The sequence below is a fragment of the Caloenas nicobarica genome, chromosome 3 (assembly GCF_036013445.1).
Source record: "Caloenas nicobarica isolate bCalNic1 chromosome 3, bCalNic1.hap1, whole genome shotgun sequence".
In the NCBI taxonomy this organism is placed as follows: Eukaryota; Metazoa; Chordata; class Aves; order Columbiformes; family Columbidae; genus Caloenas; species Caloenas nicobarica.
Window position 1 is genome coordinate 5,571,719 of NC_088247.1, and position 15,353 is coordinate 5,587,071.

At 37.9% G+C, this 15,353-nt stretch overlaps 1 protein-coding gene across 1 annotated transcript in view; it reads left to right on the plus strand.

The window, feature by feature from the left end:
• Positions 1-9,519, plus strand: part of LOC135987200 (cysteine-rich venom protein pseudechetoxin-like) — a 54,173-nt gene extending 44,654 nt beyond the window's left edge. Inside the window, 1 exon segment of the mRNA XM_065631951.1 lies at positions 9,392-9,519. Within this exon segment, the coding sequence (XP_065488023.1) occupies positions 9,392-9,519 (128 nt within the window).
• Positions 9,520-15,353: the final 5,834 nt, after the last annotated feature.

The following is a 15,353-nucleotide window of genomic DNA, read 5'->3' on the forward strand; positions in this document are numbered from 1 at the left end:
TCTGCTTATAATAATCCCAGAGGAAAAAATTTAAAAATAAATAACAAATTCTGCTTAGAAAGCACACTTTCCACCTGTATTGGTGAGAAGTGGCTTCAGTGAAGTCTAATTCCCATATTTCTTTAGATCAAAATGTAACACTGACTCGCTTAATTCTTCAAATGTGAACATAAATGTATCCACTTTGTAGAGGGTGGTCAATCATGGGAAAGGCTTTCTAATGTCATTTTCATTAGTTTCATGTTGAATTGATTTCACTGGAGTATTGGGACATACTAATACAGCTGAACTCATAATTTTGCCATCTAGAAATGTTAACTATCTGTCCAAGCTTTCAGGTATAAATGCTATTAAAATGTCTATTCAATCTTATAGCATGCGGTACACTGATTGTATTTTCTTAATGCAGAATGAAAATTTCTTTACAAAATGAAAGTTAAAGAAAATAACTTAGAGAAGGTAGAACTTATCAAAGGAACTGAAAAGACAAATATTCCCACTTTTATGAACTTTTAAACCTGCTATTACCTGAAAGCTTTATCAGCTGGCAGGAAAAAGGCTTTGCTGAGGAGTGAAGCACCAGGACTAAACACAAAAAGTCTGGACTATATTTTTCAAATTGAACTTTATTTCTAGCTTTTTAGATAAAGATTTTTTTTTTTTAACATTTGATCAAATTTGCATGAAATGTCCAGTTTTCAAGCAGAGCTACCTAAAAGTGCATTGCTAGCATTTGTTTCTTTAGAAGCATAGAAGCGATATCGCGGAATGAGTACTATTGACAGGGAAGGATAATGGTATCTGAGAACTGTATCTTTTGACTTTTAAAGTAAAGCCAAATACATTTATTCCAAGGGACAGATTTATGGTACAATCTGACAATAGAAGATGTGCAGTAGTATTTTAATTAAGTTTAATCCTGGAGCTAGGAATGTTTTATGTTTCCAGTTGCAGCACTTAGCAGAGAAGTTTCAGAAAGATCTTATTTCTGCATGTAAGGGCAAGTCATCAGTGGCCAAAGCTATTCCTTCAATTTAAGAATTTATTCTTCATTAATGTCAGTGAGATCCCTGCCTCTACCTCATGCAAGTGATTTTCTTATGCAATCATGGGAAAACAAGCTGAAGACTGAATATCTGAGTGACATGAAATTGTTGTTGTGATAGAAAATGTCTTGTTGATTTATATCATGCAACAGAATACAGTACTGAAGTAAATGATGAATCTAGCCGCATCCTGTCTAGTACCAGGAGCGTTATAGTCAACAGATCACGTTCTCTTGGTGTTTTCATTGGCTGAATAGACTTCCTAAGAAGTAAGATTTCTTAGCCCAGGCACAATGCTACCATAATGTAACTATGAGTCCCATTGGATTCAAACTCACATCTCTACATGGCAGTGCTGTGCTACCATTTTTGTTAGTACCAGTTTGGTAATGGATACACCAAGCTCACTATTTTGTGAGCTCGTGAAAGAATACAGCACATTGCATATAGTAACTTAATCTTGCATTGCTACCATGCAAGTGTTTTCGGTTTTCTTCTTTGTTTTAATTTCCTTAGAGGCAAGTTGAAACTCTGCATAGCTGGCATTTAAAAAAATAAAGATCTTACCTTGTTCCAACAGTGGCTTGATTACCTTCTTCTGATATATGGACTCATGTCTTACATTTGTTCATGAACACTTTACTGTGAATATTAGCCCTAAGATCTTTTGGCTGTGTGTAAAAGTCACATGGTATATTTATGTTCTCTGATTGATTATCCTCCAGTCTTAGTGGAAAGTTTATCTTGTGTTGTAAAAATGTTGACTATTTCTAGCAATGCCTGTAGTTATTAGCATCTAAATTCAAAGGAAGTCACTCTCAACTTCAAAGCTAAATTTTGGCGAGAGCATCATTACATCAACCCCTTTACCACGATGTTATACCCTCTGACACATATGTTGGAATACTCCTACCACAGACTGGTATGGAATACTCACAAGTTGTGAACATAAAAGGGGTCTCACAAACAAAGATTTTTTTAAAACTTTGTGTTTTCCAGTGTTCAGGCAGGACTTTCCCAGGCCTTCTGTTCAGGGTTGAATTTAGATTGGAAATTTAGCTCCAAACAAGGGTTATAGGTGGACCTTCTTGTACCCAGTGAGAGATCACATTGTATAGAACTTGCTCCTCAGTAAGTATCGGGGCTGCTGCACTATTTGTAGATAGAAGAGTCACACCAAAGCTTCTGAAAAGAAAACTAACACTCTTTCTGGACCTCCCTCATTATTTTTTTTGTTATTATCATTATTTTCCTTATAATAAGCAGCAATTTCTGACACCACAGATGTAGGCTCTCAGTCAGACAGAACTAGATAGCAAGTAAATCCACTGACTTCAGTAACATAAACCCAACATAAATAAAAGGGAGATCAGATGAAAAACAAAAAAGACAATTTCAGGTGTTAAACAATGAACAGGATATAAATAATGCTATAAATGCCTTGTCTTCCAATTCATCATTCCAGGAACAACAAATATTCTACTCAGTGAAAGAAGAATGAAATGTTTTTCCAGGACCCTGGTAACTTGCTGTTAATTCTTAGAGATGTGAATCCCTCCTTCAGTTCCTGCCAGAAGGAAAAACTCTCTGCAGACTTTCTTAACTCATTCTTCTCATTTAACATCAACATGTTTATTTAATCATTTAGCAGAGATGGTGGATTGTTTATATTTTCATTGTATATTTATGGTTTTAACAGGTGTTATCACAATAGTTTCCCTGTCAAGCAGGTTTTCCTAGATCTCTACCACTGACCTGTGTTGCTCATGTTGTGGATTTTTCTCAGGGGCTAGCTCTACGGTTCATTGTGTTTGACAGTTTTTATTACATCAGTTTTCCTTGATTGCTTCAGTCTGTTTTAAGGTAACCTTTTGAGATCAAAGTTACTCTTTCTCGGGATTTTGCCACACCTTTACTCTTACCTACCAAAAAGTCATGATTTCCTATATATCCTCAAAAATACAAAGATATATAAGCTTTGCTTGTTCTGGTGTGTAAAGAAAAATATGCCATGAGTATGAGTAGGCTTAAGACTGTCTGTGTACATACTGTGTTATTTGCTTCTATAAGGTATCTTAGCAGCCAGAGGGCAATAGCCAAAAGTGTTTCCTGAAGGTTTTGTTTGTTAGGTGTCAGATGTAACATGAGGATGAGCTTGAGCCATTATGATGCTGATTTAATGAGGAAACGGGGAGCAAGAAAGAGATGGAGACAACTATTGATGTGCCCATTGTTCCACTCCAGAATACCAATGCCCAGTACAGATGATGCTTGCTTAAGCAGGACACTGATGTGACCCTACTGAACACATTAGTGGGCTTTATTTTTTTTTTATACAAAGAAGCAAAGATGAAGGCAATGCTGCAAATTCAAGATATGTTGAATAAAGAAGTCAAGAGGGGGTTGATCCTTCTGTTACAAAATACATGCAGCTTTTATGTTACTTAATGATCCGTTCTTCAATGCAAGGTGGAGTCTTCTCTCTGCACTACATAGAGGTCGTCATGTATGATCATACACTCATTTGCACAGTTTCAGTACATCCAGCTGTACTAGGTAGCAACTAAAATAATCTTGTGTGTGGCAGGCTTGACTTTGCAACAGTTTTGTATCTTACTCACACACCACATTACACCACAAACTTTATGCAACAGAGATTAAGGGATTTTCTTGTTTGTTTTTTCTCTGTAGAAATGGATCTACTAACTGCAATCATTTTCCTGGCTGCTTTGCTACACCAAATTGATGGACAGGTAGGAGCATTTATCTATTCAAAGAGCCATATCTGAGCACATCGTATAAATATCTGAGGTGGCATAATCTAGTCTAGTGATCTCTAGAGCTTTACAATTCAAGGTTGAAATTATAAACACATTCTTTCCACAATGAAGATGAACTCTTTGTTTTCTCAGATTTTTGTACTAAAATATTTCTTCCACCTATCAAAATATTATTGTCTTCACAAGAATAATTTTTAAAATACATTTTCCTAAAAAATACGAACTGATGCTATTCTAAAATAGTTTAGCTGAGTATTAGAAATCTAGTCTTCACCTCTCTTTAGAAAAGATTAATCTTGTAGATGTAGATATCTACTATGAAGATATTTGAATGTGAGTGATTTATCAATATCTGCTTAATAATGAATGAAAAAAAAAAGAAAAGTACTTGAGGGATGCTAATCATCTATTTCTTCAACAAATCTTCAGAGAACTATGCCCTAAGTTGCTTTTTTTCTTTACCTGAGTATAGCAGCAGCCTGTACTTACCGGCTGAGATGTTATTTCTACCACTGTAAATGTCATTAGTTAAACAAGATGTACAACCTCTTGGGGTAGATTCAGTTGCCCGAAGAGAAATGTCTTAGTGCAGCTTTACTCTCCAGAGTGTCTAAGCTGTCATGGATAGCTGTACAAACAGCTATACGTTTCTGGAGCAACAGTCTGAGATGAGGTAGTGTTCTCTGGACATTTCAAATGGCATCAGGTGCCATTTCAGGCCACTGACTGCAGCCTTTAAAATCCAGAATTGAGCTCTGAAGGCAAAGCAGTGGGATTCATCCATATTACTTGGACATTTCAAAATTTAGTCTCTGTCATTTTATGCTTTTCTTATTGACCATAAAGATAAATTGAGATGACTTTTAGATATTTATATCTATGGTATACGCATCTAAAATTAAATAAGATGAACCAGCGCCTAGAAAAGAGACCATCACACCAATGGCAGAACTCATCAAAACATCAGCTGTCCAGGTCTCTGTCAGGCTCTATCTACAGACAAAGGGAATGAGAGGTACTTGTAGACAACAGTTCTTCCAGTCCTAAAAAGGAGTTTAGACTTTGTGGGATGAGCTACCTCTGCCCGGTAATGACACAGAGGGTGAAGGTCTCTAGCTTAAACTGAGATGTCTCATTTTCAGACACTAAGTGGGAAGAATCCTTTCCTGAGGGATATTTTAGTCTGAAAACTCCAAGATAAGCATCACAACTCTTTCTCTCTGCTGGGATTTGTGACCTGACGTCACTATGTAAGAGACAATCTAAGCCATTCATTGCTTTCTTGACCTTAGGTATTTCAGAACATGGTGTGCAAACAGTACTAAGTTCTGATCCAACTTCACATACTTCCAAAGCTTACAAGTGGTAGGAGCTAGCGACTTTTTTAGTGCACACAAAAGGTCAAAGCCAGTCTTGAAATTTGGTTCCACAGCTAAGCTTTCTCCATGGAGGCATCTGAAGGTAGAATTTCTAGCTACAAATTTCATTTAGGGTCAAAACTGCCATTCAAATCATGGAAGGAAGAAAGGAAAAAAAAAAAAAAAAGGAAAGAAGCTTTACTTTGGCAAGAAGCTCATAATTTATCTTGCTTACTAAACTTCTGTTAACTGGAACATTCACTGTTATTGTTTTCCAGGGTTTTCAGTATAAACAAGTGGACATGTCCTCCTCCTTTCCTTATTCTAAATATCAAAACCAAAAACAGATCCTTGAGCATCACAATGAAATACGGAGATCTGTAATTCCCACAGCCAGGAACATGCTGAAGATGGTAAGATACGCATTCCAACTAGCCTGCTTTCCACATCATTATCAGAAGATTTTTACCTTTCTAAACAACCCACACTCAGTGAACAGAGAGGGGAGGAAATGTGCTCTGGGACTGAGATGGAGAAATCAGAATTTAATCCCTTTGTTTCTGCAGGCTTCATGCTTAATTTTGCACATCATGATGCTGCAAGCACTTGTAAAATCATTGCAAAGGTCTCAGGATGGGCCACAAGTGCTATTTGAAACCTTTCTCCTAACCAACATGTATTAGTTTCTCCACTTAGAAAAACTCAATTAAGCAACACAGGAACTGTTCCATGCTTAGAGTTATTTATCTGCAGGAATCATGAACACAGGTTTGCCCCAATTATATCTGCTTATTGCTGTCAAACCTACATTAACATAGCCCATATAGTGAATCACAAGTTCTTGCCTTATGTTTCCTCATTGCAATAGACAGCAACTGCAAATCATTTCAGGGAAAGCATTTAAACCAGGGATAAGGTAAAAAATGCAGTGGTAGCTCTCAGATTATGGGTAACACTCTTCGGTCTGTGAGATGAGCATCTCTCTTAGAAGAAGAGAAACACACGCCTTGGTTGAAGGAAACAGTTTGTAATGCAAAGGTGGAGGAGGAGCACTAGCAACAATATGCTTCTAAATCTCACACTGTCAGAGGGGCAAAACAGACCTAGATTTGCATAACCATTTTTCTTCAAATGAGCTTGCTTTGCCCATCACTGTGCCCATCCCTCTCACCCCTGATATTCTTTGTTATCCCCATCCCATGGGCAGATGAGTTGGTCAGTGCTTTATGGTTAAGTCTTGCAAACATTCCACATTCTCAAAGTCCAGCTGATGTCTATCACTACATCTCAGCTGCACCTGCGCTTAAAATTAGTTTTATATCATTTAGCACACTGCAGCCTTCAAAGTTAACTCACATAGGCAAAAGAAAGCAACAGTAAGTTATAGAAGTCTTATTAATCAGGACTGTCTGGCGATCAGGATTATGTGATGCTGTGCAGAATAACCTGCTATGCAAGCTTTAAATGCTAAAGAAATGTGATGCACATGCCCCAGTAGTGTAAATTGGCACAACTCCTCTGCTTTCTGTTGAGTGCACAACATCCCAGTCACTCCCCATTTGTTTTCTTCTCCTTCATGGTGTGCACTAACCTACCTGTGACCTGGAAACTTCTTCCTTTGTGTCTTTCAGGTGTGGAGTGAGAAAACTGCCAGAAATGCTCAGAAATGGGCAAATAGGTGTGAGATGAAAGTCAGTCCAAGAGAACAGAGAGTCCTGAATGGTACATGACAAATATCGAGCCTAAGCTGATGGGTTAATGCAAATTGCAGATGACCCCTCTGCATGTGAACTAGAAATAATGATAAGTTTTAATCTATTGCAAAATATCTTTTGAGGATTATTAAACACAAAAACACCATACATTTTGCTTCTCTCCTAAGTAACACAATACACTTACTTCTACTTCAGGTGTCACCTGTGGTGAGAATATATTACTCTCGTCTTACCCAAGAACGTGGGCTGAAGCAATTCGAGTCTGGTACAGTCAGTCCTCCAATTTCAAGTATGGATTTGGAGCAACCGCAAGAAATGTCAATGTCGCAAGCTATACTCAGGTATGGAGAATTGAAACAAACTCCAATGATGTACTGGAATTACACAAGTACACTTCAGTGAGCTGGGAGATATTTATAATCAGAAAAAAAATTATCACTCTCATCAAACCATTATCTATAATTCACACTCTGATCCAGAGATGAATGATAAATTCCAATTGTTTTTCATCTAATTCTGAGGCAATTGAACCAGTATTTTGGAAAAGCTGTCCAGAAGAAAAATATTATTCTGTAGAAAAAAAAATATTCAACGCCTTTAATTTAGAAATAAATATTTTCTATATAGGGATTGGAATATCTGATTAAGAAAAGTCAGAGCAAAATACCCATGATGAAAATATTTGAATTGAAACTTTATTGTCCTGATAGAAACTCTGTTCAAAGCCATTTGGAAACTGGAGGACGTGGTTAACTCATTTTTATATTTATTTTTTCTCACAGCTAAACTGTAAACTTAAAAGCTAAATAGATTAAAAAAAAAAAAATTATATTCTGGTCCTGCAATTTTCTGACCTGCCTAATGAGAATTCAATAAAACATGACTCTGAAATAACGTGATTTGTTTGTTTGTTTTTTCTACAGCTAATATGGTACAGCAGCTACCAGGTTGGATGTGCCGTTGCCTACTGTCCTAAGAACCAGTTCAACTACTTTTATGTTTGCCAATACTGTCCTCCGTACGTACTGCCTTTTCACTCATTTAAGGTGCAATAATTCTAGATACATTTTCAAAAACTCCCGCAGTCTATTTGCCGTGTGTAGGATAAAATGATTATGTTTTATTTTAACCATTTATAGTTTTGAAAATACCAATGTGAATTGTGGCTTTAACATCGGGTTGAGTAGCAAAATTTATTTTGTTTCACATTGAAACAGATATTAGGGAAATTTTAGCCTATGAACAAAGAAAGTTCCACCTCTGTCAGAATCAGGCATCACGCACGAGTCATCCTACAACTTTGACTACAAACAAGGAAGTCAGATGTAAAGTGCAAGCAAACAGCAAATGAATATTCACAGAGGCAAACAGTACATCTGAAACAGTTGAATGTCAGAAGGCATCTGCTGAGGTCATGTGCTTGTAAGCCACCATCACTTGAAAGCCATTGAAAAAGCAGAACTAGGAAGCACATAAGATCTTTTTTTAACTGATAATAGTATATAAGCTTAAATAATTGATTAATTTTATTTCTCCAAGCCTTATCGTCCCTCCTATTTATAATCAAAGGCCTAGTATTCTACAAATATCTGAAACTAAAACACAACTTCTTATGAAAATGATTTTATCCAAAAACTTCTGAATTTCTCTCATTGCGATAAATAGCATAAATTCCTGTCAATGGCTCAGAGCTGCACTTTGATCTTGTTTTGTGTTGTATTTCTTTCGAATTTCAGAGGAAATAATGCAATGCAAATAGCTACACCTTACAGAAATGGACCAAAATGTGCAGACTGTCCTGGCCACTGTGACAGAGGGCTTTGCAGTAAGTGAATGTATTGTCTTCCTTACAGCAAACATTGCACTACCTCAGATAGTAATGTTGTTCCTTTGTAGCGTTTTACTTTTTCATAGCTACTTCTTGCTAATCTGGAGGAAAGATCCTGAAACTGCCTATTTCCATTCCCCCTAGAAATAACAATGGTTAAAAATCCCACCAGAAGAGGCACAATCTTGATTGCGGGGGGTGGACTAGGTGACCTCCAGAGGTCCCTTCCAACCTCAACCATCCTGTGATTATGGGTAAATTATGCTGCTCCTGAGCAATAGGTGCATTATCACACCGTCAATCTTCTGCTGCCCTCTTCTGGAAAGCTCAAAACAAAATGTCTTGATGTACATCTACATCTAAGGGCAGGAAGAGACTGTCAGGCTTCACACATCTGTATGTACATGAAGATCTGCACAGGCCCCTGGGTTCCGCAGACTTCCATGTGGAGCGAGTCAAAGTGTAGAAGTAGGTGGGATGAGCAAGATACTGCTTTTCTGCCTGCATTCCCTTTTCTATAATCAAGCAATTTTAACAGCAGAGCAATCATACCAAGACTATATAGACCTGAAATTGGGAATTTTTGGAAAATGCAGATGTATCAGACCAGGACTTGGTTTTCAACTAAAATTTCATGGGTTTGTTTCTCTCTCTTGTATTTCAGCCAATCCTTGCCGGCATCAAGATTTCTTTGGAAACTGCAGAAATCTGAAAATGTTGTTTAGCTGTAGCCATCCACTGGTGAGAGAGAAGTGTCCCGCCACCTGCAGATGCACCACTCAAATCATATAATGTCCTGGCAGATGTCACTACAGCTGCTGTGACACTGACTTATTAGGAAAGAGTAGAACTCACTGTGAAGTGTATTCACTCTCAGTGCATCAGCTCAGTCTGACCTATAGGTAACATTTTTTTGCTGAAATCTCACCATTATTTCAGTCCTAAATAAGTCTAGTAGCTCGAACAACCTCTGATGTTATTATAGACTTTGTAGAAATCAAGCTTAAGCTACTAATGTCTTACTTCATGGTTTTCCTTTCAGTGGATCATCCACTGATTCATTTCTTTGTAACGGGAAACACACTTTAATATCACTTTACGGTTTTTTGCAAAATATGTTAAATTCCACTTAACTTTCTTCTGTTACCTTTTCTTTGATTAGAAATGGAATGCATTTCTGCTAAATAAATACATGATTTACCACCAGTTCACAAACAGAGCTTTTCATTGAAGTTATTTATAATGTCTTTTTTTTTCATTTGAAAAATTCTTCAGGGATATTTCAAGACTCTGATACTCTATGCGAGTGGGGATGAAACTGGAAAAGAAATACAAAGCAAAAAAGTTATGCATGTTTTTGTACAGCAAAATAAAGAGGTAAACATTGAATCTGCCAAATTTTGCCCTGTGTCCTAAACACATAGTTGCTCGTACATCTGTGTATGCAGGTGATAAACGATTTTTTTTTTTTCATATGGCACCAACAGTCAAGAAATAGGAAGCCTTTTAAAAATATTCATATAAAGAAAGAGGTGGAGATATCCCTTCCCATCTTCTCTATGAGTAAGTCAGTCCCCCCAAAAATCCCCATAAAAATATCTGATTTTCCCCAGAACTTCCCAGGAAGCACCTCAGTGCCACTTCCTAGCAGTGTACACCTCTGTGATCTCCCCAAGAGGATTAAGTTCAGGCGAAGGCCTTAGATGTGTCTTCTTCCACCTCCATTTGCAGGCAGCTCCCTCTAACGGTGCATTTCCTTGAGTGAAGGTTTTAATTTCATATCTCTCCAAGCCCTTTACAATGCAGGGCATGATTTCAAAGGACTGTGTATTTGTATTGAGCCAGAACTGAGGACTTAGATTTGTTACCTGTCAGTGGCATGGGTTACTTGAAGAAACTTTTTGACCCCTTTAGTGAGGGGCATTATCATAATCATGCCTCTGACTGACAATATCATTATACTGATAAAATTGCGTTACAGAATTATCCTACAGCTTTCTATTTACCTATTATAGCTTTTATCTTATCTTTAAATTTATAACTTTAATAAAAAGGTAGATACAGAGGAAACAGAAGCTCTTTATGCTAACAGTTTGTAAACTTTGAGAGATGTTGAAAACCAAGGAGACACATGGAACAGCATCTTCTTGCTGCACAGAGGAGCCCCTTCCCACTGATGTTCCTCGTGACACTCGTCCCAAAACTCTGTGGAGCAATTGATGCATCCTGGTGCCATAAAGGATATACTAGGGTGTCCTACCGGACCATCACCTGCTCCTCAAGATGGGTGCTGGTCTCCCATAGGTTTTGAGTCACATATACCAGCCCTGAGCAGAACTAATCCCACTTAACCACCTTCTTTTGCTATTTTAGACCAGCAAAAATCCATTTTCCATAGGACTGCAATTCTAGTTAAAAACACAAGAGGGTGAACTATACCCAGACATTCAGCTGCACCGTTTTTCATTTTGCTACCTGAATGAAGGGATGCATTTTTTACTAGAAATTGAAGATCTGGACCTGCCCTGACCTGTTTTTAACACTTGCTTGTGCAGAATTTCTTAGCTAATACTGGATAAATAAATGATCATTACATATAGAAACAATTTGGTAGCAGTTTCTTTCCCTCCATTGTTTCATATTCTATTTTCATATTCTATTATAACAGTGGTAATTTCTATAACCTTTATTTTCTACTTGCCTGAAGCTCAGTTTCAGTATCATGACTGTATGCCACTATTTAAGATTCCTACAACCACAGCAATATTCATAGAAAGTGAAATTCAAACAAAAACTGGGTGAAAATTTCCTGAGAAATCTATGTCTTCCCCAGAAAATACTATTCTATAAAACCACAGTTCTCTTACAGGTGTTTTCTGGGATATTTTCCAATATTTTATTTCTGATTCTACAACCAAGGAAACGGGAGTTAAAACTTCCAATCCCTAACATTCTGTGATTCTGTGATTCTTCCACACAGACACTTTCTTTTTCCTCCCTCTCTCACGGGCCCAATTAATATTTAGAGAGGAATTATTTTATTATCAGATATTTCTGAGAGACCTCCCTCCCCAAAGAGCCAGCTATGGTGTTTGAGCATGGCAGCAGCAGAAGCTGGAAGAGATCTTCTGCATCATGAGGTGCCAGTCTGGAACATCATGCAACCTGCTAGGCTACTGAAGTGTATCCAGGCATTAACTTTCTTATTTTCATAGGGAATTTCAAAATATCCTACTTCCCTATTGATGTGGAAGAGAAGAAATAACAGGTGAGATGAAATGCTACCTGGATGATCCTTTTTCTCAGTACAGATTTCAAGGAGAGCTTGGGTCACTCCACTTAGTTGTTCATATCCCTGAAAAGGCTGAGATATTTCTGAATATGAGTTTCCCACACACAGGTGAGGTAAAAGCAATATGTCATTCACTGGGATACAGCATGTCAAATAACATTTTTCACTATTCTCTATATTTTCACAAACTTATTTTTTATACTGATGCACTATGTTTCCTTTGTGGTACGAGTGTGTGCTTTTTGAAATGTGCTGGAGTTACATCTACAGAATTGCGCTACTTTTTAGGTGTAGTTCAGGCAAGAAGCTAGTGACATGGAGAATTTCTTACAACTTCTGTTCTGGTTCCAGATATACTCAGAAGAAGCACATATGCTGAGTAATGATAAGAGCAGCTACTACGGTACATGTCTAAGTCTTATCTGTGGAGAATGATGTAAGAGCTCTTCAGCAGTTAACTTACGTGACAAGGACTTTAAACAGAGTTTTAAACAAATGTTATGAAGCAAATTTAGCAGTCTTATGACTTGTGAGGAAAGAACTTTTTTGATATTTATAATGCACCAACTGCAGTAGTCACATTATTTAATTTGGTTGTCTGAGAATCAGTCTCCAGGTTAAGCAAAATGGAAGGTTTTTCACTTTCAGTATTACAAAGTCTTGCCAAGAGTCATGGGCCTAACTCTTCCCTGTTTTTCTCCATCTATTGGTATGATCGAACAACTCTTCCATAAATCTTGCCTCACTCATGTCCTTAACGTATCACACCTACGAAACAACAAGTTATGCAGCTAAAGCTAAGACTTTATACTAAAGGGAAAGCAAAGGTTGGAAACCTTGACATGTCATTAGAAATTTGTGTTGTCAGAATACCTACTTAATGCCCAAGAAACAAAACTGTAGCAAGATGCTTGAGGAAGGTGAAGCAGCAAAGGGCCACCAGAGCAGGGACAGGACGAGAATGTTCTCCGCCCTTGGGCTGCTCCTGCCTCTTCTTGGCCAAGCTGCCCAAAATTGGGTTCCTCTAAGTGTAAGGGCCACAGTTAAACTGTGAAAAACAGAAAGTACTTGACAGCTACTGTCTCCACTCTGAGCTGCAAACAAGACACTTAACCTCCGTGCTTCAGTCTCACCAACTGCATCACAGAGATAAACTTCCATAGTTGGGGCGAGGAAGACTAATTAGTGAATGCTGAGAAAGGGCCTATGAAGCACTAAGACCTGTTAATTATAGTATCACATTTGGTAGCCGCACCTCCAGTATAATATCTCAATTTAACCACAAGTCAAAGGGACATTGGGCACCAGGAGATACAAGTGAGGAAATGACACTCCTACCCATGCTGACCCACCAGTGATGTCTGTACGTTCATGGGCTGGTCACTGGGCTCAGTCATCTGGTCTTGAGTGTGTGCAATGGGGCCATGGGGCTATTCCCTAGGACTAACAAAGATGTCCTGACACCTGCATTAATAACAAGTCTTGAAGAAAGACAATCTTTAGGAAAAATCAAGGTAACAGATTGACACAGAAATGGCCCATATTAACTTACCATTCTGTTATTGATGGGCAGCCCACTGCTCAACACATGCAAATTAAAATAGCTCTTTAAAATGCTTATCATCATATTTTTAGGAATTTTCCACAGGAACGGAAATGATCATTTCAAATCAAATGACACTTTTCTTTTTCTGTTTTTCTCTTTCTGTTCTGCATTTGTCAGGCATTGGAACAGACTGCTCAGGGAAGCGGTCGTGTCACCATCCCTGAAGGTGTTTACAAGCTTAGTTTATTCCAGTAGACTCATACTAACAGTCATTGCAGATTTAGCTAGACAGATCAGTTGAACAAATCAGTATGAAAGATTTTTATCCAGTCTTATATGAGTTATTTAATGCTGGTAAGCATATGTCTTAGATGTACATGGAAAGTGTCTAAGAATGTGGCATCTAATGAGCTATGGCATAAAAACTTACATCTTTCCCAGGTTTGTATGAACACTTCAGAGACTGGACTTTTCCACTGAAATTATTTTTCCTCACATGACCATATTTATTTGCTCTCAATTCATTGTAGTGCTTCCAGTATTGGCTTGTCCCGGAAGGGGTGTTGCATTTTAGATAGTAAGTTGGGTTGCTGTTGCTCCTTGAATTTGTGCTTGACCCATTGTAAGGAAATAATAAATTCATCCTGTCAGTTCAGTAGCACAGGACTCCTTCTGGGTATTCAGTGATTTAATATCAACTTCCTGGTAACTCAAAAACAGTAATGTAAATTAATTCTGAAGGTCACAAATCATGTCTTACATTTGGTCAGCATTCAAGTTACAAAGAAGTCCCTACTTGCCCAATATTCGGACAATTGAAGGACATGTCAGTTGTTTATAGGAAAAATAATAAATATGGGAATTTCTTGCAGGAATTTTTTTATGTACTGATTGTTCTACCTACATTTGTAAGTTTTGTCAAGGTTGTAACGATTAGAACTTGTGGATCACTGTTAAAGCATGCACAAAATCCACAGTTTATGTTGGTTTTTAACTTGTGGTGTGTCTGAGAGTTTACAGTGCTCATTGAGCCGTCAAAATCAAATATTTACTATCTCTCTGACTTAACAAGTCTTCATGTAGGTCAGACCAATTATTTCACGCAGCGCCACTAAACGGCACCTTGCTGCTATGCCACTAAGAACATTACAGCTCAGCCTCTGAGAGGGTGATGTTTATATAAATGACAAAAGGTCTTCTGGGATCAGCTCCCTGGAACCTGTTTCCAACAGTCTCAGTCTACAGACACCCTCTGATCTGGCTGCAATGGATGGGTTGTTGTACAAATTGAAATCAACACACGTTGTCATTGAGGAATATTCCCTAACCACCCTCTTTGACTCTTCATGCATGCATTGCAATTATTGTGGCAAACCTAGCATTATGTAGCTCAGTTAAGATTTTTGTACCATTTGTGTACTCTGCAATGTTTAGTGCAGAGAGAACCATAGAATCATAGAACAGTTTGGGCTGGAAGGGACCTTCAAAGTCCATCTAGTCCAACCCCCCTGCAATGAGCAGAAACATCTTCACCCAGATCAGGTTACTCAGAGCCCTGTCCAGCCTGACCTTGAAAAATACCAGTAAAAAACTTGATATGAGCAACAGAGGTTCCTGGGCCACAAGGCAGGGATTGTAAGTAACTTGTCACATACGAGGCAAATAGATGAATACACTTCCCATTACAGTTACATCACCTAATGTCGTAGCTCTCTAGATACACTATTTCTCAAAAACACTTTTTTTTTTTCCTTTCTCAAAGGGAAACAGAACCCACTGATGTGCAAA